We start from the raw sequence: 26,313 nt of genomic DNA, 5'->3' as shown, positions 1-26,313 counted from the left end.
GAGGAGAGAGAGAGAGAGAGAGAGAAGGGGGGAGGAGCTGGAAGCATCAACTCCCATATGTGCCTTGACCAGGCAATCCCAGGGTTTTGAACCAGCGACTTCAGCATTTCCAGGTCGATGCTTTATCCACTGTGCCACCACAGGTCAGGCCACTGTTGTTTTTTTTAATTTTTAATTTTAAAATAAATACTGACTCACAGGAAGTTGCAAAACTGACACAGAGAAGTCTCAATAGAACTATTGTTTTAAATGTATTATAGAATACTTCAGAAAATGTTATGAATATACAAGCACATATAAATATATAGTATTTTCCACTCTGTTTTACACAAATGGGATCATATCACACATAATTCAGAACCTTACTGCTATGGTCTGGATGTTTGTGTTCTCCTCAAATTAATATGTTGAAGCCCTACCCTCCAATGTGATGGTGTCAGAAGGTGGGGCATTTGTGAGGTGATCTGATCATGAGGGTGGAGCTCTTGTGAGTGAGGTTAGTGTCCTTAGAGGAAGAGACACAAGAGAGATGATCTTTCTCTGCCACGTGAAGGCACAGAAAGATGGCGTCCATCTGCGAGTCAGGAGGGAGGTTCTCACCAGGAATGAGAGCAGCCTGCACCTTGATCTTGGACTTCCCAGCGTCTGGAACTCTAGCAAATAAATTCCTGTTATTTAAGCCACCTAGTCTATGCTATATCTGTGACAGCAGCCCAGCTTAAGAAATTAAAAAAAAAAACACCCTACTTAAATTACTATATAATGAATCAAACGTGTCATTTAAAATTTTTTTATTTTTATTTTTTTTGTATTTTTCTGAAGCTGGAAATGGGGAGAGACAGTCAGACAGACTCCCGCATGCGCCCGACCGGGATCCACCCGGCACGCCCACCAGGGGCAACGCTCTGCCCACCAGGGGGCGATGCTCTGCCCCTCCAGGGCGTCGCTCTGTCGCGACCAGAGCCACTCCAGCACCTGGGGCAGAGGCCAAGGAGCCATCCGCAGTGCCCGGGCCATCTTTGCTCCAATGGAGCCTCGGCTGCGGGAGGGGAAGAGAGAGACAGAGAGGAAGGAGAGGGGGAGGGGTGGAGAAGCAGATGGGCGCTTCTCCTGTGTGCCTTGGCCGGGAATCGAACCCGGGACTTCTGCACGCCAGGCCGACGCTCTACCACTGAGCCAACCGGCCAGGGCCTAAAATTTTTTTTTTTATATATTACTTTTCCTCAGCCAACATTTTTCTCTAATGTAAAACAATAATTTCTTAAGGTGTTGATGCAGCTTTATTTATTTATTTTTAAAAACCCCACAGAGCAGTTTTACTAACAATCTGTTTTAAACTGCAGATCATCAGGCCCCTTTCCTGGAAATTTTCTCTTAGCTGATCTGCCTTGGCGTCTGGAGATGGGCTCTCTGAGAAACAAGTTATCCCGGTGAATTCCAAATTCAGGCACGTGGGAGACACACGGCCGCTCCCAGGGAAATTACCCGGGGGGGAGGAGGCTGAAACGCATTCCACCACCGCTGATGAGACCGAGGCCAGTGAAGTGCTTAGTGAGATCCTGGCAATTATTGTCTAAGAGTGCATTGATTGAGTCCACAGTTTAAAAAAGTAAGTGCACCCGTGCATTACCACGCCCACAACACACCCCAACCCACACAGCTGTGACCTTTGCTCTTTGGAAAAGTCCTCACAGAGTCGGAGAGCACTGGGCGCCTTCCCGGCCCGCTGCTCTGGCTCTTCACTCCACCTCCCGGTGCTCGGTGTCCCGGTGTCCGTGTTCTGCTTGTTCAGTGCCTGCGTGGGAGGCAAGAGCGCCCTTCGAGACTGTCTCAGCAGCATGTTTTCCCTGACTCCAGTCTTGGTAGCAGTTGTTGGCGTCTTGATCGTGTGGATCTTTAAAAATGCAGATAGAAGCGTGGAGAGAAGGAAGGTGGAGCTGAGAGCCAGGTCCGAGGCGCGTCCCTGGGCAGATGAAGACTTAGAGGACAGCACGGCCCTCCACCAAGAGGAGGAAGGTAAGGAGCCAGTGAGGTTCAGCTCGCAGCTTTTGCGTGGTTCTGATGCGTGCCGGTTGACCGCAGGGCAGTGGAAGGGAAGACGCACATGACAGTCGGTTTCCTCATCAATGCCTGAGTGACAGAGTCGGGTCATTTCTCCCCGGTGGTCAGCTTGTCACCTGCTGGCACTAACCCCTGTTTATTCCTGGATAATCAGTAAAAAGCTGTTGAGGGCTGATCTTTTCCCTGGCGGCATTCTGTTCTGGCTGTTACAAACTTTCTGAGGGGGGACACATCACAGGCTAGGGGTGACCGTGGGAGAAGTGGTCAGGTTTTGATTAAGAACTTTGGAATTTTCCAAGTGGCACCTGTCTAAGGACTTGCTGTCTTTGGGCCAGGCCATGTGGGTTAGAAACAAGAGTGGCGGCTGTCCTCAAAGCTGAGAATCCCAGGCAGTAGACACGGCAATGAACAGGCGACCATTAGAGAGTAACACAGAGATGAACCGGGTGGACCTGATCACAAGGTGTTTCGAGAAGGCTCTGGGGCGAGGTGGGGCAGTTAGCAAAAGAAGAATCAGGCGAATCAGGCGTGGCGAATCAGTTGGCTACCATTAGCAAGGATCAGGAGGCATCGCAGGTAAGAGGGGCAAAAGGAGGAAAAGTACAGGGACCAAAGCGCTGGGAGAGACGCCACGGAGACGGGAGGGCTGCGCGCCTCAGGGGCAGCGGCCGAGAGGAGTGGGGCAGCGAGGGCGCCGGCTGTGGCTGACCGGAGAAAGGAGAGGGGATCAACCAGGCGGTAGTGGCGGGACGTTCTGGAGGGGCCCTGGGCAGGGCATGTTCGAGGCTTGTCTGAGGTCGGTTTATGGGATGGACTGGATTTGGAAGAGGCTCAGTGATTCTCAGCTGGGCTAGTGATGCTCCTGTCCTCCACCAGAGGCCATCTGGAAGTGTGTGTGTATATGCACCTATGTGTGCATGTATGTTCATTTGTGTGTGCACACGTGTGTGTGTGTGCATGCATGTGTATGTATGTGTGTGTGTGTGTGTTCTGAGTTGGCCTAATCTGAGGATTGGGCTGAGGTCTACAGTGGCAGCCAGTGCCGGGAGTCCGCGGTGCTGAATGTATCACACAGGATCCAAGAACATGGCCTCCTAGGGCTTCTTTGCTATCCCCTGACCCTGCAATGCTGAGGCCCAATCAAAAGCTCTTCCCATTGCAAAGCTGGGTAGTGATCTGCTCTGGTAAGGACGGCTAGATGGTGGTGGCAATGGGAGCGTAGAGGCAGAAGTGAACGAGAGTGAGGTTAAAGGGAGAACAAGAGGGCCTGACAATAAATTAGACACTGGGAGACAAAGGAGGCTGGAAGAGTCACAAGGACACTGACACAAGTGGGTAAGGGCCCAGCTGAAAGGGGAAGATGAGTGTAGTGTAGAATGTGTGAGATCAGAGAAGACAGTGACACGCTGAAGCAGAGAGGAGTCTAGATGTGGGATCCCGGCCACAGATACTGACTGCATGGTCACCAGTGGAGGGGTGAGACCTGGAGCTTGGAAAACTGATGAATTCACTGAGAGGGTAGTGCTAATGCAGACTGAGCATAGACCCTGACCGGTGGAAGAGGACAGAGGCACCTGCAGATAAGAGAAAGTGAGGTGGGAGAAACGGACTACAGAAAAGAAGATATGGGGGGGAAAGCACTAGGATGATAACAATAATAATAATAATAATAATTACAAGTAGCTTTCTCTCCCCCTTTTCCTCCCTCTGTCTCTCACTAAAAATAAAATAAAATAAATAATAAAAAATTACAAGTAGCACTTACTGCAGGGGTTAGGAACCTTTTTGGCTGAGAGAGCCATGAATGCCACATATTTTAAAATGTAATTCTGTGAGAGCCATACAACGACCCGTGTACCTTACACATTATCCAATAAAAATTTGGTGTTGTCCCGGAGGACAGCTGTGATTGGCTCCAGCCACCCGCAACCATGAACATGAGTGGTAGGAAATGAATGGATTGTAATACATGAGAATGTTTTATAATTTTAAACTTATTATTTTTTTATTAAAGATTTGTCTGCGAACCAGATGCAGCCATCAAAAGAGCCACATCTGGTTCGCGAGCCATAGGTTCCCAACACCTGACTTACTGGATCCAGTGTCACCTGTTACATGTAGTAAATTTTTCAGTCTTCATTACAACATAGTGAAAGTAGGGACTATTATTATACCTATTTTGCAGACAAGGAAACCGAGACTCAAATGTGCTAAGTCACCTACCTTAGCAGGTAGTGGTAGAGCCAGGCCCCAGCCAGTCTGGTGCCAGAGCCCGGGTACATGGCCAGTTCACCAGGCTGCCTTCCCACGAGGGGAACGACCCCGAACAGAGGAGGCAGGAGGTGGCCAGCAGGGTCAAAACTTCCCCGAGAACTCAGAGGAAGCGTGCACTGAGGAAAGGCCACTGGATTTGAAGACCTAAGAGTTTGGGGGATACAAGAGGAATTGAAGGCTGGTGGGGCAGCGGAGAACTGGGCCTAGGCCTAGGCCTGGAGGTTGGGGACGCAGAGCAAAGCTCTATGGCTGTGTTCTGGTTCTCTGCCTGATTATTCACTCATTTTTCCAAGGCTTCTACCTTTTCACTCTCTGTGCCGCCCACAGAGGAATGAATCGGACGCGCAGTGGCCCCCATGGCAGCCATGGGCAAATCTTCCCTGGCTGAAGGGTTTGCAGCCTCTTGTTGGGACCGACGGAGGTCACCCAGGTGGTAGGAAAGAACCAGCATTTAAACTCCGTCTTCTCTGCCACCCAAGTCCCACCTTCTAACCGTTGGATGGGTAGATATGGTCTGAGAGAGGACTCTGTTGGTACCACAGGTCTGGAAGGGGGTGAAATTGGGGAAGAGAAAGGATTCCATTACTGAGGAAACACGGAGATAGTTTTGATGACAGAAAATACATAGATACCAGATTACAGCCATTTTGAACAATAGCAGTAAGAGATACAACAGTAAAATAAGTATTATAGGCCATTCTAGTGTAAGTTAAGGAAAATATGGGTAACAATCCAATCTCCTCCCACTCTGATGCACAGAGAATTTCTACTGCACATTCAGAGACCAGGGAATCAGGATGTGTGTGGGCAGGTGGTGGGGGAATGCTGGGAGCTTAGAGAGGCCCTGCTCATTAGATGTCGGATGAACTTTCTTCAGGGATCAATGGTGGTGTCCTGTTCATACTCTCAGTTCCCTATTTTCTGGCTGCAGAGGTCTAACAGGGAGAAGTTGCCATGTTTATCTCAAAGTGAGAACCTCAGATTGCTTCTCTAAAGTGAACCAGTCAGGCATAGATTTCGTGGAAGTTCATGGAAATGGAAATAGGAGAAAAAGATACCAGAAATACACCGCTCACAAAAATTAGGGGGTCAGGGGATGTGCAGATACCCCAGTACTTTCAGCCTTCTGTATGGTGCATTTTCACCAATAAAATTAAAGTTGGTTTTGCATCTCATTTGCATAATTGAACAGCTTTCTTTGACTTGTTGTTTGCTTTTCTGATGTTCTTGTTTAATAAAAAAAATCCAATGCTTGGCCCTGGCCGGTTGGCTCAGTGGTAGAGCGTCGGCCTGGCGTACAGAAGTCCCGGGTTCAATTCCCGGCCAGGGTGCACAGGAGAGGTGCCCATCTGCTTCTCCACCCCTCCCTCTCTCCTTCCTCTCTCTCTTCCCCTCCCACAGCCGAGGCTCCATTGGAGCAAAGATGGCCCGGGCACTGGGGATGGCTCCTTGGCCTCTGCCCCAGGCGCTGGAATGGCTCTGGTCGCAACAGAGCGACGCCCCAGAGGGGCAGAGCATTGCTCCCTGGTGGGCAGAGCGTCGCCCCTGGTGGGCATGCCGGGTGGATCCCGGTCGGGCGCATGCGGGAGTCTGTCTGACTGTCTCTCCCCATTTCTAGCTTCAGAAAAATACAAAAAAAAAAAATAAAAATAAAAAATCCAATGCTTGTTTTTTTTTATTGCTTCATATTCATTTTGAAATATCCCCTAATTTTTGTGAGCAGTATATATCGCAACACATCTCATATGTCCATTTTAGTGTTAGTGGGCATTTTTATTTACTTAGCTTCACTGGACATCTAAAGTTTATTATTCCAACTGAAATTTTGATTGTCCCAGGTTGTCCGGTCACTGATAAGAAAAGCCAGTGATAAAATTTTTATCTCATGTAGATAACACTCAAAAATAAAAACATCCCTGCAAACTTGGGAATGGACAGATTTGTATGTACCCATGGTAATAAGCAGCAGTCGGAACTGATTTCAAACCTGCTCAGTGGCTCAATGGCAGCTCCTCTCAGTAAAAGCTCAGAAGGTCAGTCAATCAGTGGCAGCCTCTCACTTCTGTAAGGCAGCAAACCAGGGATGGAGTCACTCTGGTATCGGCCTCTCTGAGTGCCAACCAACCAACAACAGTCTCAACCAAGTAACGCTGTTCCTAAAATGATGTCAATCCTCTTATATGCCTGGAAGTCCACCAATCCCTGAACTACATTCCTCCCAACGAGCTGGGATACAGACTAGCAAGAGCCAATTGTTAAATATTCACAAATTTGTGGGCCATTGGTTCAATTGTCAGTGGCTTAAAGTCAAGACATAATGGGAATATTTATACCATGGAGGTTGGCGTGGTATAAATCTGGGCTCTTTTCTCCTCCATCACCCCACCTACCCCTGGAGAGCTGGTTTACCAGCACACCACTGACAAAATACTATATGAGATCAGCATTCTACTGTGTTCACAGAGACAGAGCTTGGCCAGCGTAGCTCCCCATTGCCTTAGGAAGCAGTAAGTTCAGCTTTATCTCTGCATTTCATCATCCTTTGACAAACCTGTTCATGAATAGTTTTGCATGGCTAATTTTTAAAAGGTTGGTTTACCAAGACTGCCATAAGACCTTAAGGATTTAGAACAGAAGACAGGTTGAGTCCAGAGAGAAGATTAAGAGTGGGAAAGGACTCGGGTGGAGACATTGTCCTTGAGATGGAGTCTGGCTGGGTCAGTGAAGGTCAGTATGGGGACACTGTGGTTGCCACAGGAGGTGATGGGGCTCGAAAACCAGTTCCATTGATGCCACCTGGAGAGAGCTGCTCTCTCAAGGTCTTCCCAGGTGGATACCCCCAGAGGCCCCAGCGCCCACCCACCCCGTGGCCACTAGTGAAATCGTGTCTAGACTGCAGCTAGGAGGCACCTGGCTGGGAGGCCCCAGGGGGGTCGGAGCGATGGCGGGAAGCCGGAAGGAGGCGTCCCCCAGACAGGTGTGGAGCCCTGAAGTTGCCCCCGGCCCCACCTTCATTGCCACCCACTGTGTGAGCCACAGCTCCCTCAACTTGGCTGACGTTGCTCTTCAAGGCTCCCAAAATTTGCAGGAAGGGAACAAGGATGACATGGCAGCAACTGGCCTGTAGTTTCCTAGATGGGAAATATGTGGCCCCTTTGCAAAGATTTTGAAGCAGAACTACAAAACATAAAAGCAATTTACTGTAGAGGTGCAGCCATAAAAATGCCTTCGTGTTGAACAGAGGAGAGGCGTGACCTAGAATCACTTGGCCTTAAGCCTAATTATGGAGCAATTCAGCCTTCCTTGGCATTAAAGCCATGATAAAAGGTGAATGACTTTGGTGTCGACAGCCAACCCCAAGTGTGGGAGCACAGGGTGCATATTCAAGAGCAGGTCACAAGAGCATACGTTTATTTCAGCAGTGCGTGGGCTTTCCTAGCTGGAGTGGATCCCTAGGGTTACTCGGCTGGCCTAGGACGGAGACTGGACTGCTGTGGAGTGGACAGAGGTGGTTCTCTCCGCTCCTGGTGAGAGCCACACTCCTGGGTGCAGCCAGCGAGTCAAGAGGGAGAGAGAAGTGGCTCCTAGCCTTTTGTGCTTGCTCTGGTTCACTGCCCTGCCCGCCCCTGGAGCCTTCTCCCCCAGCCTGGCTCTTTCCCTTGGCAGGACAGAGACCTTCCGTGGGGGAGGGGGTCTTGGGGGGGGGGTGGCTCCAGCAGCAGCAGCCTACTCTCAGCCCCACATACCCACCCCTGCCAGGCAGTCCAACCCAGCGTGATTAGGCCACTTCCTCCTTCTGCCAGCCTGGGAGCCCCGCCAGAGGACTACAGAAGCTGCAGAAATCACCAGCTTATTCCCTTAGGATGCTCTTTGTTTGTACAAATGCTGGATGAGTGTATTTTAGGAGTTGGTCACTGACATTTCAGTTAAGAAGTGTTTCCGGGTTTGCTCATTGACCGCTGGCTTCCTGACTACAGAGGTCGTCAGAGTTCATAAACAAACGGTGTAGAAAAGTCTCATGGGTGGTAAAAGTCTTTATTGACACATGAGGATATCACAGTTTATTCTCTCTACTGTTGATAAACATTGGCGTATACATTTAAAATTATGTTTTCTTATAATTTTATTTATAATTCAATATAATATATTTTCTTGTTTATAATTTAATATTATAAGCTTTATATAAAGTGACCTTTTAATCCATAATCATGTTTTTTGCCTTAATTTTTTTTCATCTGATATTGATATACTTATGAGGTGCATGGTATAACTTTTCTAGCCTTTTACTTTCAACCTTTCTATATTCTTATGTTTTAGATGTGTTAAAAACAGACAACAAGCCCCAAATGGAGTCACTGATGCTAAGCTTTGTGTCACTAAACTTAATTATAGTTTCAGATCCCTCAGAAATGGTATCTTACACCAGTCACTCAGGAATCATCTGCTCAGCACTAGTGAGCTCATCTGCCTGGTAGACCCCTGCTCTATCCTAAAGAGTGTAACTTTGCAACAAGTGTTTGGGCTACTACAGCTTCCTTGTTTCTGTCCCCTTCTGCCTATAAAAGTCCTTTATTTTGTACAATTCCTCAGAGTAGCTATGTTGTACACCTGTAACTCATAATATTATATGTCAACTATATGTTAATAAAAAATCATATTAGGACTTAAAATTTTAAGTCGTTGGCCTGTATCAGGGGCATTTAGTCCACTTATATATTTAATGCAGTTGTTCTTGTTCCTGTCAGGATTTCAGTTATTCTTGTTATTCTTCCTAAGGTACTTTTTCCTCTGGCTGCTTTGAACAGTTTTTCTTTTCTTATGAAAGGTGTGGGCTTCTTTTTCTTATACTGCTTGGAATTGACTGGGCTTCTTAAATATGTAGATTTGGTATTTTTCATCATTTCTGGGAAAACCTTAACTACTGTCTGTCACATCGTTTTTCCTGTTGTTACTGTCACCAAATGTATATTAGACATTCTGACTCAGCTTTATTTTTTCTTGTTCTTTCTTTATGTTTTGCATTTTTGTTCTCTTCTTGCTCCATTGTACACATTTTCTTCTGACTTATCTTCCAGTTTATTAATTCTTTCTTCAGTATATGTAACCTGTTATTAAACCTACCCACTACATTCTTAATCTTATTATTTTATTTTTGAGTTCAAAATGTTCAATTTTTAAAATATTTTTATGTCTCCTTTTCTATACCCTGCAGATTTATATATGATATGTTTGTCCTTTCCCCCTCCCTCTAAATATTGTAATCATAGTTGTTTTATATTTTGATTATGATAATTCCAGTATTTTGAAAGTTAGGGCATTGAACTCTAGTTTTAAAAATTGATTCTGCTTTTTCTTGCTCAGACTGTTTTGTGCCTTTGTATGCCTGATTGTATTTTGTGGGTTGCTAATAATGGTATTTAAAGTTATTAATATGCTGTCACTTGCTTCCTCTGGACAACAGGGTATTTTTGGGTAGGACCACTTTATTCCAAGCTTGAAGCAGGACCTACCAAAATGATATAATTAATCCTTTAGGGGCCAATTTACTTAGGATTCATACTTTCCTAAGGATGAAGTCTTAGAGTCCCAGCCTATTAGATTCCCCATTATATATGGGCCTGGACTTTGATTTCTGTCCCTCTTGATTCATGAAAATATAAAAATAAAAATTCAAACATTTAGGGATTGGCAAAGACAATTAGGGGAAATACAACTTCTGTGCTTATTTACCTGTGTAAATTCATATTTTTCCTTTAGTTTTGGCCTAGAGATTTCTTACTATATTGTCAACATTTCAATGATTTTAAAAGAACTTTAAAAAATATTTTATTTAGTCATCTTAGTGGTTTTTCAGCTGATGAAAGATTGTTTCAAATTAGTTAGTTCATGCCTGACCTATGGTGGCGCAGTGGATAAAGCATCAACCTGGAACGCTGAGGTCACCGGTTTGAAACCCCAGGCTTCCCTGGTCAAGGCACATATGGGAGTTGATGCTTTCCTGCTCCTCCCCCTGTTCTATCACTTTCCTCTCTCTCTCTCTCTCCCTCCTTTCTCTCTCTAATAAAAATGAGTAAATAAAATCTAAAAAAAATTTGTTGACTATTAATAAAAATTTGCATTCTTCATCCTGATGTAGGTGAAAATTTCCTTTTTCTTGATTTATAACTAGTCTGGAGTTTAAAGGGTTGTGAAGCCCCAAGGTCACGGTTCTGTGGATCTAGTCATCTCATTTTGGGTTGATGCTTTTGAGCTCATGTCAGACATTTTGAGAACTTCATCTCCTCCCTGGTGGCCACCTGAAGACCAAGAAGGATCATTGACTTTGCTACTTCCCGTGTTCTTAGTTGCAGATGCCGACAAGGCACAGGAGTCCGAGGAGAACGTTGAACACGTCCCGTTCTCCCACACCCGGTATCCTGAGAAGGACATGGTGAAGAGGTCCCGGGAGTTCTATGAACTTCTCAATCAAAGACGCTCTGTGAGATTCCTAAGTAAGGAACCAGTGCCAATGGAAGTCATTGACAATGTCATCAGAACAGCAGGTCTGTGATTGCGCGCTGGGTCTTTGAGAATGTCAGCAATGTTGAAGTTCAAACATGGTGAATGAAGCTATAAAGGGATAAACTTACCGATAAAGCCCCACCCAGTTGTTGACCGACTGCCAGAAACATAATGATTCTCTCTTTCTACAAACTTTTGACAATTACACACTTCTTGGGAGCAGATGGGACAGCAGTTCAAAACTTATGAAATTTTTCAACATCATGAACTTTTATTAAAAGCAAAAATTTCTGAACGTATTACTATACATGGGAAGAGACATCTTTCTTTCCTTCCCCTCCCCTTAAAACACACACAGAGACACACACTCACTCACTCACATTTACACATTTGGAACCAAGTGTCTTATATCATGTACCATCTGGTTCTAATACTGTATTCTAATGAACTACCAAATTTACTCTTGTGCATTTGCAAAGTAAACCAAACAACGCAACCCCATTTGCAATGTAAATTAATATCTCTACAGAGAAAAATAATGAGAATTCTAGAAAAGCAGGGGGGAAAATAAAGAGCGAGCCCCCTGTATGAGCGTCTCCTGTGCTTGGAGTCTGATTCATTTCATTTCAGTTAAGAATACAAATGCACTAAAGTGTTGAGTCCTTAACTAATAGACCAAATTTCTTCTGTGTATATATCTGTATCTGAATATACATGTGAGTATGTGTACATATTATGCTTAGATAAATTTGGCATAATTGAGAACACTAGGGAATAATTTATTTCCTAAGTTAATGCCACAAATACTTACTGGATAAATAACGTAGGTACCAAGTCAACTGGAATCACTCTGTTCAAAAATCGTGACTTTACGTTTAGCTTTTGACTTGCTGAAGCATTTCACAACTTAATCATGCCTCTCTACTGTGGGAATGGGGGGTGGCAGACAAGAACGTGATTAAGGCTCGAGTTCTCTCCTGTAGAGTTTATGTCATTACATTACTCACTAGGAAGACAGGAATAGTTGCTTCTGAAATATCTCACCAGAGAGTCACCGTGGTCTAATGCTGGAAACAGCAGGCTATGTTGAGGATGGAGAGGTGATGTCCAGATCAGAAGCCGGCCCAGGCAATGGCTGGAATCTTAATGGGAACCCAAGCTCCTTGGGCCCCGAGCTGTACTGGGAAGCTCTGTCCGGTCACTAGGACAGACCAGGTCGCAGGCTGGGGGATTCCACAACCCGTGAGCGGCGGAAGACACCCTCTTGTGTGATTGGAGCACCCAGGACCAAGAGTACTTGTGTGTCCCCAATGAACCTACAAACTCCACAGTGCCCTACTCAGAGCTTTGATATTGGCACCACATCATTTATAGTTTAGTTGTCTATTTAACCATTTTACCATTTCCAGTAAACCTCATGACTTTATCCTTTTTCAATAATACCAAAAACAATGACATTTGGGAGAATTGGGGCTGTCAGGATTTCCCCTGAGTTCCCTCAGAGGTCGTGGTACAGTGACTTAGGGATGTTTTCTCCCCCGCATAGTTAGTTGTCACCCCGCTGCGGTGACAGACGCCCACGGCGCTGGAACTGCTGGCCCTGAGCTCAGCTGGCGCGCAGCCCCTGCACAGATGCCCAGCCGGGGGCGGCAGCCACGCGCCTGCGCCCAACGCCCAGCCCTCTGCTGCCCAGAGACGCAGCTTCCTGTTGAGAAAGTATGAAGTGCCACGTTCAGTCTTAACTAACAGTCTCACATTTTCCTGCAGTTTTAATTTCTGGTTTTACTGTAACGGGCCACAGGGACAGCCCCGAGCGGGGCCCACACGGAGCCCTGGACCTTCGTGGTTGTGAAGGACCCCGACACGAAGCACAGGATCCGGGAGATCATCGAGGAGGAGGAGGAAATAAACTACTTGAAGAGGATGGGACAGCGATGGGTGACCGACCTGAAGAAACTGAGGTACAGAGGTCGGCGGAACGGGGGGACGTTGGTTTTAGGCTTCTTAAAAGGAGACAACTGTGGCTTCAGTTCCCTGGTTTCGCTTTGGGTGTCAACACGTTTGATTTCCCCTCCGGCAGGAAGGGTGGAAGGTTGGCCAGGGCTCGCCACTGGGTTGCCCCGAGCGCAGATGTCGTGGAGTGTCTGCGACCTCGGCTGGAATCAGGTCTGCATCAGACCTTAGCTCGGGTCTTCCAGTCGCCAGACCTGGGGCATTTAGTTACTGTTTCTTAGTCTATTGGTCTGGGTTCTCCAGTCAAACAGGATCAATGGAGAGAGAGAGACACACAGAGATAGAGACAGAAAGAAAGACACACAGATTTATTATAAGTAATTGACTCGTGTGATTAAGGAGGCTGAGAAGTCCCAAGATCCGCAGTCAGCCACCGCGAGACTCAGCAGGGCCTGGCGCAGGGTCAGCCCAACTCGAAAGGCCCGAGAAGCAGGTGAGTCAATGGTACAAGTTACAATCCTCCTCTGAGTCCAAAGGCGGGAGAGGACCGATGTCCCAGGGCAGGAACAGCCAGGCAGAGAGAGCTGGAGAGCTAATTCTCTCATACTCCCCCTTTCGTTCTATTCAGGCCTTCAACGGATTGGATGAGGCTCACCACATTGGGGAGAACACCGTGCTCTATTTAGCCTGCTGACCCAAATGTTAATCTCATCCAGAAACGCTCTCACAGACACACCCAGAATAACTTGCCATGGCCCAGTCAAGTTACTGCATAAAATTAAGCATCACACTGAGCTTTCTGGTTTTGTTTTTGTTTTTTATTGTCTTAAATGATAATGTTAAAAACTTGGTGTCAGGGCCCTGGCCAGTTAGCTCAGTGGTAGAGCGTTGGCCTGGCGTGTGGGGGACCCGGGTTCGATTCCCGGCCAGGGCACACAGGAGAAGCGCCCATTTGCTTCTCCACCAACCCCCCCTCCTTCCTCTCTGTCTCTCTCTTCCCCTCCCACAGCCAAGGCTCCATTGGAGCAAAGATGGCCCGGGCGCTGGGGATGACTCCTTGGCCTCTGCCCCAGGCGCTAGAGTGGCTCTGGTTGCAGCAGAGCGACACCCCAGAGGGGCAGAGCATCGCCCCCTGGTGGGCAGAGCGTCGCCCCTGGTGGGCGTGCTGGGTGGATCCTGGTAGGGCGCATGCGGGAGTCTGTCTGACTGTCTCCCCATTTCCAGCTTCAGAAAAATACAAAAAACAAACAAACAAACAAAAAAACTTGGTGTCAGGATTAAATAAGATCGAGTCCAGGAATAGGGCCTCCCAAAGCTACAGTCCTCGGGTTCAAATACGAGGTCTACCACTTTGTAGTCCTCAGAATTTTCAGATGCCTGGCCATACTTGGCCCTTCTGAGTGAATACCTGTTTATTAAGTTGGATCGAAAGAGAAGAACACAACACAAACATATCCTGCCCCTTTTCAATTTCACCAGAAAAGACAAGTCACTGGGTTTTATTTTCAACATAAATAAGCTTCAGGTAGTAAAAAGAAAACCAAAATCATTAAGAGCAGATATTCTGCTGAAGATCTTTTTCTGTTTCCCCTTCAGAACGAATTGGATTAAAGAGTACTTGGACACAGCTCCTGTGTTGATTCTCATTTTCAAACAAGTTCATGGTTTTGCTGCCAATGGCAAAAGAAAGGTCCACTACTACAACGAGATCAGTGTTTCCATCGCTTGCGGCATGCTCCTAGCTGCTCTGCAGGTAAGTCCGCCTCCCACCCGGCCCGGACCCTAGAGAGAGGTGCGCTGCTTGGGGACCAAACGGTGGCCTTACTCACACATTTCAGCTGAGTCTCTGGTTCAGGGACATTTGAAAACTGTTTATCTAAGGTTGAATTCCAAAGGAAGGTAGCTCTGATGTGACAGCTGACTCTGAACACCCGGATGGGTGAACAAGATGATTCCACAAGCTGGCATTCTTCCTGGAAATTCACCTGAAACATCATTCCAGGGTCCGGATAATAGCCCTGGGCTTGCCGTCATCTGTAATGACACGGAGGTCACGGGTGTCGAGAGGCACGCACTTTCAGAACCTGGGAGTTCCCGGGACTGATTCCCTGGCGGCATTCGCGGCTGTTGTCTGAGCTGGTAGAATGATTAAAAGCTACAAGAAGGACTCTGGCATTGAGATCCTCTCCTGAGACGCTGAGTTTACATTGTATTGTATTAGAAACAGGTCCGTTACTTTCAAACATTCCCTCTGCCTAGAAGCTAGAGCAGTACTAAGCACGAAACAAAGCGGTTGAGGTATGTGTGCCTTTCACATGTTCCTCAGCAAATATTTTCTGAGTTCCTTCTACGCGACAGATCCCGGGAGGCACCAGGAGCAGTGGCCTCGGGACATTCTGTTAGAGACGGGGGTCTTGGGGTGGAGACAAACAGTTCAATGTAAACAGATAAAGGAAACAAGATGATAAGAACAAGTGACCATACTTTCCAGGGTCAATTGATTCCAAATACTTCATCATGGGCTCCTCCAGTGTCTCAATGAAGAGTTTGTGGGCCGAAAACATCTTACAAAACATAACCATTGTTACACAGAAGAGAACTAGAGTACTTGAAAATTTCTCCTAAGGAGCTGAAATCTTTCTTTGGTTTTCTGATTCTGTACATAAATAAATAAAGGAGAGCGCTCAGTTCACAAAGCAGCTCTGTGCCTTTGTTTGCCTTGACTTTGCTGCCCTCTAGTGTCCACAGGGCAGCATTCTGAATGTTGGTCCGCATTTGTGAGACAGGAAATGGTAATTCTCCCGAAGTCGAAGCCCCCATCTAGACAGGTTGCATAATGACTGGAGTTGGGCAGGACTCTCTAAGGCAGATTCTGGCTCAGGCTTGGCAGGAAGGATCTGGTTGGAAAAGCTGGGGAGTGAGGGTGGGGGTGGAGCGGGCCAGCTGGGGAGGTGTCTTAAAGCTACAGGTGATTTTGATTAGATGTTATCTGGAGGGGCTTGGAGAGAGGCTAATGAAGTCTTTTCTTTACCTCCTTCCTTGGCTGCTGGGTCCTCTGTCACTGGACGTGGGATTATGAGCCAGACATGGTGCTCTACCTCCATGTTTGTTGTTTTTTGTTGTTTTTGTCATTCCTTTGGTGTGGTTGAATTTTGCAGATTTTTTTTCCCCCCGTGAAATAACCATTTCTATTTCTTAAGCAGTAATGAAAGGTAATACTTGATCTTTACTATTCTTTGAAAAACTCCCTACTGTTTGGTTAAAAGAGGGGGTGGGGCTGGGAGTTCACGAAGAGCAGGTAGGATTCAAAATACCCCTTGCCTCTTTCCTGCCCCCCTTCAGGGAAATGAATGAACAGTAGGGACCGGCGTGTCCCCAGGATTGGGGCGGAGCCGTGGCTCTGCCGGCTCACTCTGAGATGTACTCTCTCCCTCTTCTGTTTTAGAATGCAGGGCTGGTGACTGTCACCACCACTCCCCTCAACTGCGGCCCCCGCCTGAGGGCGCTCCTGAGCCGCCCCGCAAACGAAAAGCTGCTGATGCTGCTGCCGGTCGGGTACCCCAGCGCGGAGGCCACGGTGCCCGACCTGAGACGGAAACCTCTGGATCAGATCATGGTGACTGTGTAGGCGGGAGGCCAGCGGGAGATGCTGCAAGGTGATGCCCCGCTGCCCTCTGCTCTTCCTCTGGGCCTTAGGTCTCCCCGGCGCCCCCCTGCACAGCGTGGCCACTCCGTGCGCCCAGAAACCTTTCCACGGTCTCCAGGACTCCTAGCCTGAGATCCCCGCTCCTCATAGACAGTGAGTGTGGGCACCGATCACACAGAGTAAGATCCGCGGGTGCCTTCTCTTCCGTTTCTCATCCGCTTCGGAAATGCAGTACAATTTTACTCGGAACATGCTCTGGCGTTTAAGTTGTCTAAGTTGTTCCAGAAAAATCACTGGTGATTTTTGTTGTTGTTGTTTTGTTTTACCTTTAAAAAACTCATATAGAGAAAATAGTCATCAGGAAATTTGATGTAGTCCCAAGAATTCAGCTATGTGATAATTCTTGAATTTAAACTGGAATGGAATGCCCTTCTTTTCATTCCATTTGTGAGTCACAACTGCAAGAAAAGGCCTTAGTAACATTGATGAGTCAGAGCTGGGGACAAATCTGTGTCAGGGAGAAGGGAGACTTTTATCCCTTTAAAACATAATTAGATATTACAGGAGCCTGTGCCCTCCACCTCCACAGTCTTTTGAAGTTTCCTGAAGTTTCTTTCAGAACCTTCAAACTCTTCTATTCCTAGAAAAATTTGGGGTCTGAACACTGGGTGCATCTTATACAGGGGTTGTAGATTTTTTTACTTGCATTTCCCGCTTTTTTGCGCTTGTTTTTGTGCTCATTCTATGTAGATACATGAAGACAGTAATTGGTCATCAGACACAGATGAGGACAAGCTAATGGATGGGAGTTCTGACAGTGATGAAAAGTTGTATGAATTTTATGATGAATAAAACTTGAGTTCAAGCCCTGGCCGGTTGGCTCAGTGGTAGAGCATTGGCCTGGCATGCAGGAGTCCCGGGTTTGATTCCCAGCCAGAGCACACAGGAGAAGCGCCCATCTGCTTCTCCACCCCTCCTTCTCTCCTTTCTCTCTGTCTCTCTCTTCCCCTCCTGCAGCCAAGGCTCCATTGGAGCAAAGTTGGCCCGGGCACTGGGGATGGCTCCATGGCCTCTGCCTCAGGCGCTAGAATGGCTCTGGTTACAACAGAGCAACACCCCAGATGGGCAGAGCATTGTCCCCTGGTGGGCATGCCGGGTGGATCCCTGTTGGGCGCATGCGGGAGTCTGACTGCCTCCCCATTTCCAACTTCAGAAAAATACAAAAAACCCAAAGAAACAAACAAAAAAAACCCTTGAGTTCAATAACTTTATGTAATACATTGTTTTTCAAATTTCGGGCCCCCAAATTAAGGTGCGTCTTATGCGTGGGAGCGTCTTATGCATGGGGAAACACGGTGTCCTTCCTCCCGTCACCCTCTATCCCTCTGGTAATCACCATTCTGTTGTCTGTGTCTATACGTTTTTGTGGTTTTTTCCCCTAATCCTTTCACTTTTTTCTTTTTCTTTTTGTTCAGTCTTTATTTACAGCAAAGTAGAGAGTATGTAGTTATTCCGGTAACTGCAGACAATCCAAATGGGGTGACAGAAGGCAAGGGGGAAGAGCAAGCATCTCCAAAAAAAAAAAAAAAAAGAAAGAAAGAAAAGAAAAGGAAAAAGGCCCAATCCTTACCCAGCTGCCCCCGCGCTCCTGAGGCAGGACCAGCAAGTCTCCCTCCACCTCCAGGAGCTGCGAGGAGGGGGCGCTGTTGCACCCTGTAGGGAGGTGGAGGCCCGAGACGGAGACGCGAGACCAAAGGGGACTCTGAGCTCCAGACCCCCCAGCTTGTTCTCCCTCAGTGTGTCCCGCTCTGCCCTGGAAACAGAGTGAAGGGCGGAGCCTGCCCCGGCCTGCCCACCCCAGCATGCAGGTGATGCTCCGCCCTCTGGGTTCCACCCTCTTCTGCTCCCACCTGCCCCCAGCCTGACCCAGTGGTCTAATGAGCCTGCACCCTTCACCTACTTCACCCAGTCCTCCCAACCCCTCCCCACTGACAGCTGACTGACTGTTCTCTGTATCTATGAGTCTGTTTCTATTCTGTTTGTTAGTTTATTTCATTCATTAAAATCCACATATAAGTGAAATCATGTGGTACTTTTCTGTCTCTGACTGGCTTATTTCACTGTGCATAATACTCTCCAGGTCCAGCCATGCTGTCAGAAAAGGTAACATTTCCTCATTTTGTTTGTTTTTTTTTGTTGTTTTTTTTTATGGCCAGGTAGTAACTCATTGTGTGAATGAAGTGCAGGTTTTCTATCCACTCATCTACTAATGGGCACTTGGACTGCTTCCAAATCTTGGCTATTGTAAATAACGCTGCAATGAACACAGAGGTGAATGCATTCTTTCGAATTAGTGTTTCATTTTTCTTTAAACATGCTCTTCCCCAAGTCTACATATTTTAATACAAACTGTCTTACACTTTATTTCTATTTCTTTTGTAAAAGGAAATTATTAGTATTGTGATCAATATTTGTCCTGTATTCTTTATTGTCAATGAGCTTTGCTTTAACTACATGTGGCTTTATTAGACTTCTGTGGGCTGGAATGGGAACCTACCCACTGTACACCATGTTGGTTTTAATGGGAAAAAGATACTCGACATTCCAAATATCAGGATAATTAGCATACTTTGACATCACTGTACCAAAATTTGCAGTTATTTTTATTACCTTCTACTTTTTTATATTTAGGAGCTATTTGAGCCCAGAGAGCTCTCTGGTCGTTTTAATCCACCCTGCTCAGGCGGGTTGACGACTTCGTCTCCCGGAGTGTGAGGGGGAGAAAGAACCCAGTGGTGAGGGGGCTAAGTACAGCCATCCAAGTACAAAGCCCCTGAGAGTAAAGAAAAGGTCTCGACCGCACATGTGTTCAGGGCCCCGGAGGAAAAGATTGCCAAGGGCTGGCCACCTTCCAGATCGCCACACCCAGAAACACAGCCGTGATTTGTCATAGATACTAAACACAGGGACAGCAGCACAGATCTGGGACATGCTACAGCCAGCTTTCTCTCTGGGGGATGGAATTAACACTCACTGAGTCTCAGAGCCCAGCAGAGAAGGACCTGGGTTCAAGTTTCTCTTCGGGCACTCACCAGCTGCGTGGCCGTGGGAAACCGAATCTTTCTAAGCCTCATTTTCTTCACGTGTAAAATGGGGTTAAATGTAGTACTTACCTCGGGGTTACTGAGGCAATCGAATATAATGATACACATACAGTTCCTAGCACGTACTAGTATCTTTTATTGTTGGCTCCTGGTGTAATCAGTGTCATTGTTACTATCATTAATACTAGGGGTGCTGTGCATATATGGCCCAAGAAACACCTATGAAGAGTCTTATCCTTAATGTACTAAATCGTGTTCAAATGGACAAGACATGTGCCTGTGACCTCAGCTGGAGACTGAGCTATACTGCTGATGTAGACGTGACTTGAGCTGTGCCTGATGTCACTCCCCTCATTACACTTTTATTTCAATTTTTCTGTTTGGAATTTTTCAAAGCAAAAATATGAGGAACAAAAACACTTAGGATTACATCTGAACAGAAATGCCATGTGTAAATAAGCATTTCCGTCAGTAACAGGAACAATTTGTTGGGACATGTCCTTTAAGTCCATCGTTAGATTTAGAGATTTACTGACGGTAACTGAGATCAAGTTGGTTTCACTGGATTATCATGGAGTGTCCCCACGTAGAGGTGTTCCAGGGGTGAGATTGGGAGCCATAGGAGATATGAGGCTAGGCTTACACTTGCTTGCGGGGAGCTTATTGGGTAGTGAAGGAAGGGATGAGGGCAGAAATGTAAAAATATTTCATTCTGCCTGTTTCTGGACTGGGGTCTGCCAGAGAAGCCTGCATCACTGCCTCCGGGAGGGGTTGTTTGGGCTCCAGGACGTCTGATCTAGTAGGACTGACTGGTGCCCAAGACTGCATTTCTAACAGGTTCCCGGGTGACGTGTGTTGCTGCTTGGGTAGTCCACTTGAGAACCATGGGGTTGTAGCAATCAGTAACTCTAACACTTCAGTGACTCACCATGATGACAGTTTATTTCTCGGGCAGGCAAAGTCCACTGCAGGCTCTAACAACACTCTGAGATCGCTGTTCCCCATGGGCAACTCGGCTGTCCCGTGGCGGTATCATCCATGCCACACTGCCTCCTTACTGGGGGGAAGACCCCACTGGAGGCACTCAGCCTGGAAGTCCCGTACCCTGGCACAGGAGTTCACTCTCAGAACCCATCAGCCAGGGCTAGTCACATGGCCTCACCAGAGGGTCCAGACATGTCTTCCTTCTGTGCCTAGAAGGAGGGGACACCCAGATGTGGGTAGGCATTAGATGTCTCTTTCCCAAGAACAAATAACTTTGAACTTGGGAAGTAAAATTGGATGTAACAGAAAAAGAGGGGACAGGAAGTAAAGTTGAAGAAATTGTTGCAACTAGAGTAAAATGGTGAAAAACATGAAGTTTCTCTTCTGAAAGGTTACCATTGAGTTTGGTTGATATTTGCCTGATATAGCTTTTAAATACAGTATCAAGCCCTGGCTGAGTAGCTCAGTTGGTTATTCTTTGTCTCTTAACTTTGGCATTTCAATTATGACGTGTCTTGGTGTAGGCCTCCTTGGGTTCCTCTTTAATGGGACTCTCTGTGCTTCTTGAACTTGTATGACTTTTTCCTTCATCAATTTAGGGAAAATTTCAGCTATAATTTCTTCAAACAAGTTCTCTATCTCTTCTTCTTTTTCTTCTCCTTCAGGAACCCCTATGATATGGATGTTGTTTCTCTTCATGTTGTCACAGAGGTCTCTTAGAATTTCCTCAGACTTTTTGAGCCCCTTTTCTATTTGCTGCTTTGCTTCTGTGCTTTTGTTTATCTTGTCCTCTAACTTGCTGATTTGATCCTCTGCTTCATCCAGCCTGCTGTTGATTCCTTCTAGTGTGGTCTTCATTTCTGATATTGTATTTGTCATTTCTGACTGGTTCTTTTTTATGATTTCAATGTCCTTTTTGATGCTTGCTATCTCTTTATTTAGGCACTCATTATGACATCCATTGTTGCTCTAAGATCCTTGAGCATCCTAAGAAATCATTATTTTAAATACTGCATCTGGTAGTTTGGTTAGTTTCATTTCATTTAGTTCTTTTTCTGGGGATTTCTCTTGTTGATTCATTTGGGTTGCATTTTTCTGTCTGCCCATTTTGTCTGTCTATTAGGTAGTGCTGTCTGACTTTGAAATTTGTTGTGGTGTCTTTATGAGGAACATAGGCTTGGTGGTACTGACATCCAGGCCACCTGATTTCCCTGTTCTAGGAGTGCTTCTTGAGGGTAGTGTTTTCTCTCCTGTTGTATGTGAGTATTGAGTGCAGTTGGTCCTTTCATGGGTGTTGTTATCTCTTCAGGCTGGCTGATTCTAAGGGTCAACCTTGATCACATGTGTTTGAAACTGGGCTGTATCTGTCCTATTGTGTGTATTTATTATCCACAGTGTGTAGTACCTGCTGGACTCCTCCTTTGTGCATGCTGCTTGTGTAGTTAGCTGAGTCTAGGGTTGGTGCTGTCTGCCACCCACTACTGGTTGTGTTGGTTTTAGGTCTTCTTGGGTTGGTGTCAGCTGTTGTTTGTAACTCGCTGTGGGCTACCTGCCTGTAGCTCCTGCTCTGTTCACTGTTTGTGTCTGAATTTTCTGTGCCTGGGTAGTGTGGGAGGGACCAACCTTTGTATAAGGATCAATTTCCTCCTGCGTAGAGATGACAGCAGCTCCGTAAAAGCTCCAATCTCCATAAGATTTGCCTCCACTTTTCAGCTGCTCCTCCTCCTCTTGCAGCTGCCTGGTCTTCCCACAGAGTCTTCTGTAGAAAGACTATAGTGTGGGCTCAGACTGGCTTCACCCAACCAACCCCTCTACAGGTTGCAAGCTTGTTGGGTTAGGGCATCTGAGGTTGGGAATACAGCATTAGTGTGACCCCTACTTTAGGGGTCTCTTGGTTAGGAGCTCAGTATGGGGAAAATGGCCCCTACTCCAGGGCCTAATCTCTCAGCCACTGCTGGATACTTAAGATTTTTTTCTCCTCAGCAAAGTGAGAAGCAGGTTCAGATCAAGTGGAGCCAACAGTCCCCTCTGCAGAAGTTCTTTCAGCTGGTGAGACACTGGTCTCAGGGAAGAAGACCGAGATAGTTTGCTCCTGGGGCTGAGTGTGCCCCTCCAAAAGGTGGCTAAGCCCCTCAACCAGACCCAACAATAGGCTCTCACAAGTACCCACACTTTAAGTGTCCATGCTCCAAGCCTCTCTCCCTCCCCCCTGTGGAATCTAGCCCAGCAGGGCAGGATATCCCGCAGCTGGGCCAGCTGACTGTGAAGCCCCATCCTATCCAATGCACATGAGCCACTGTGCCGATGCTGATCACAGAGAGTGGAACTCGCCTCAGCTGGGCCAGGTGTGAGGAGCTTTTCCTTAGGACACCACTCTAGCAAGGGTTGTTAGGTCCTGAACTGATGCTCTCTGCAGCTGGCCACTGGATGTGCCATCCCTGGGCCTCCCTGAAGGGAATCCAGCACAGGCCAGTGGAAGACACTGCCTGTGACTGGTCCTCAGCAACCTTCTTGGAGCTACAAGCAATTCAGAGTTTGTGGCAGCCTCTACTGGGCCCAGGTGCCTGCTTAGGCTGGCTTTTACCCACACTGAGCCTGGGGGAAGGTTGAAGGTTCCTGAGTCCCACCTCCTGCAGCCTTTGTCTGCTGGCTGCTTGTTGGGCTCAGTCACTGAAGAAATCTCTGGTGGAGTCTAGAACCTTCAGCAATTCAGGGATTAGGAAGGGTGGTGGGTGTGGCCCCACCCCCGGCTCCAGGTGTCAGTCTGTCCAGACTTTTTTCACAGACCTCAGTAGGGTGTGGCCTTTGAGACCCAGAGGAAGGGTCTACCCAGAGTCTGGACAGTTTCTACTGGTCTCCCTTGGGGTGGAAGCAGCAGTCATAGTCTCAGGAACTGGCAGGAAGAAAAAGTTCCGGCCTCAACGCCAAAAAACAGAATCACTGACACGCCCCCTGCTTCCTGGCTTCTCAGAAATGACCCATCGCCATGACTGAGGCAGGAGAGACTCCTGAGGGCGAAGCAGTTGCTCTTCCCCAGGCTGATGCTGCTCAGAGGGGACTGTTCTGCCCAAGAAAGATGGCAACTGTAGTATTTGAGAATAACTCAGTACAGGGTTTCTGGTGGCTGTCCTCCGTGGTGTCTCTCCCTGGGCCACCAACTTCACTCTCTCCTCACGCAACTCTAGTCCTCTCAGCTCTCCTCCGCTGGAGCCTCGGGTAAGTGACTGCAAACAAGATTTTCTGTGCGCGCCCTTTAAGACGGAGCCTGCGTCTATGAAAGCTCCATCTCTTTCTCTCAAACAGAAACCCTGGCTCTTTTCACTGCCAAAGGCTGTCTGGGCGCCTCTTCTAGGCTCTGGGGCTCCAGGCTGGGGCTCCGGGCCTGGGGCTGAGCACCCACATCTCTCAGGGCGACCCACCCCACCGTGAGAGTCCCTCCGGACCCTCAGCAACCACTCGCTCCTGGGAGTGGGGCAGCCCTTTCCGCGTCTCCGCCCTTCCTATCAGTCTCCGTGTGGCTTCTGTGATCCTTGGTTATGGCGTCCTCTTCCTTTAGTCCAAAATTGGTTTTTCAAGATAGTTGCTCTTAAATTAAGTGGTAATCCAGTTTGGTCCTGGGAGATGGAACGTCCGCGTATCCCATCACCATATTGGAATCCCCTGTGTGTTTCTTGTTTAAGTGATTTTTTTAAATTGGAAACTTACAAATTGGAAACCAAGTTTGGGTTTGTGATTTTAAGTTGAAAGGTGTAATAAAATTTGACTTAGCTCATTAGCAGTATTAGGATAGATTCACTATATTTACAAGTTTAACTTACTAGATTTAGAAGAGATGTTTAAATATAATAACATTTTGGCTTATTTGGTTGAGGCATGCCAGGTCAATTATTTGAAGTGCTAAAACTTAAAATCAACTATGATTAAGTCTAAACAAGCAGTTTAAAATGTGTAAGAGATTTTAATAAATGATGCTTATAAATAAATGAGACTTATGGTTTGAGTTTAGCTTATTCAACTTGAGTTAATCAAACATTAATCAATGCTCCTTTCCCCAAAAATGATTAGTTTTATTTTATTTAAATTTACTAAGTTTAAAAATATAGTTAATAAATTGTGTGTATCAGGTTAGAATGCTTTTGGCAGAAAATCAAAAACAAACAAACAAAAGCCCCCACTCTAATGGACTAAATAAATAAGGGCTTATTTTCCCTCATAATGACAGGTTTGGACGCAGGTCCATTGGGTCAGTGAGATCTGCCAAGATCTCAGTAGTTCTCTTGGCCTTTCTGCATGACCACAGACAGAACGCTGCCATCCTAGCCCATTGTAACCAAGCACACTGCTTGAAATATAATAGGCACCCAATAAATACTGGTGAAAGATAGAATTTATGCAAAAACTTTATATATATCATAAAACTTTAGAATGCAAGATTTAAATGGGACCTGGGAGACTGTATTTTTCACATGTACTCTAGGTGATTCCGCTGGTCAAGACGTCTGGTAAACACGGAAGGCATTGTCTGGTGAACTCATTCACCTCACGGCGTTAAGTACCTGTCATCTGACAGGACCTCCCAGGTCTATACTGCCAGCCGTGACCTCTCCCTTAAACTGCAATGCTTATGCCCACCTGCTTTCTAAGGACCTCCGTCTAGATATGCATCAGGCATCTTAATCGTTTCATGCTCAAAGTAGTACATAGGCATCCTGTTCTCCCTTGTTCGGGCCCTCAATGTATTACCCTGTGGGTGCAGCCCCACACCTAAAAAGCACCTTAAATTTCTATCATTCTCTTATCTCCCACGTCCAAATCCATCAGCAGGTCTTCTGTCTCCACCTTTGAACATTGCCCCTGGGAAGGAAGCATGGAGAACCAATGTGAACACAAAGCTGCCTGCCGGCGTGAACAATAAAATCTTTTGCTCTGACCCAGATGTCTTCGGCCACACCCACCAAACTGGCAGGCTACCTTGCTAACTTGCAAGTAATGTACAACCTCAAACCCTACACAGTTCCTAACACTCTGCCCTAAAACTTTTCTCTACCTGAAATGCCCCTCCCCCAGGCATTGTCGTGGCTGGCTCCTTCCTGTCATTCATGTTTTCAACTCAACTGTTACCTGTCTGCGAAGCTTTCTTTGACCACTCAATCCCAATATCCCCATGCAAGTCACTCTTGATCATAGCACCTATCATTACTTAATACATTAAAAAAATGTAAGGCAGGGCCCTGGCTGGTTTGCTCAGTGGTAGAGTATCAGCCCAGCATGTGGATGTCCCAGGTTCAATTCACTGTCAGGGCACATAGGAGAAGCAACCATCTGCTTCTCCACTCCTACCCCCTTCTCTCTCTCTTTCTTCTCCTGCAGCTGTGGCTCTATTGGTTTGAGCGCATTGGCCTGGATCACAGAGGATGACTCCATGGAACCTCTGCCTCAGGCACTAAAAATAGCTTGGTTGCAAGCATGGCCCCAGGTGGAAGTTGCTAGGTAAATCCTGGTCAGGACACATGCTGGACTCTGTCTCTCTATCCCCTCCTCTCACTTGAAAAAGAAGACAAAAAAATTTAAGGCAACATTTAAAATATACACATAGTCTAAAGAACATTTCAATAAATAATTATGTATTCACAACTGAGGCTAAGATAAAGCACATTATCAATACAGTTGATGGCCCATGCACCCCTCCCCAATTTCATATTCTTTCTTTCCTCGATGGAGGAAAGTACCAATCTGAATTTGGTGTTATTTATTCCCAAGCATTAAAAAAGTACTGTTGCCACCAATAAT

General features: G+C 46.7%; 1 protein-coding gene across 1 annotated transcript; it reads left to right on the top strand.

Annotated features, from left to right (window-relative positions):
• The first annotated feature begins 1,698 nt into the window (after window positions 1-1,698).
• On the top strand, window positions 1,699-18,020 carry IYD (iodotyrosine deiodinase). The gene is made up of 5 exons (XM_066372990.1): window positions 1,699-2,016; window positions 10,680-10,877; window positions 12,638-12,797; window positions 14,386-14,542; window positions 16,235-18,020. The coding sequence occupies exons 1-5, from the start codon at window positions 1,839-1,841 to the stop codon at window positions 16,415-16,417; spliced, it is 876 nt and encodes a 291-aa protein (XP_066229087.1). The 5' UTR covers window positions 1,699-1,838; the 3' UTR covers window positions 16,418-18,020.
• Window positions 18,021-26,313: the final 8,293 nt, after the last annotated feature.

Source organism: Saccopteryx leptura, chromosome 3, assembly GCF_036850995.1.
Source record: "Saccopteryx leptura isolate mSacLep1 chromosome 3, mSacLep1_pri_phased_curated, whole genome shotgun sequence".
In the NCBI taxonomy this organism is placed as follows: Eukaryota; Metazoa; Chordata; class Mammalia; order Chiroptera; family Emballonuridae; genus Saccopteryx; species Saccopteryx leptura.
This window is presented reverse-complemented; position numbering and strand designations above follow the sequence as displayed.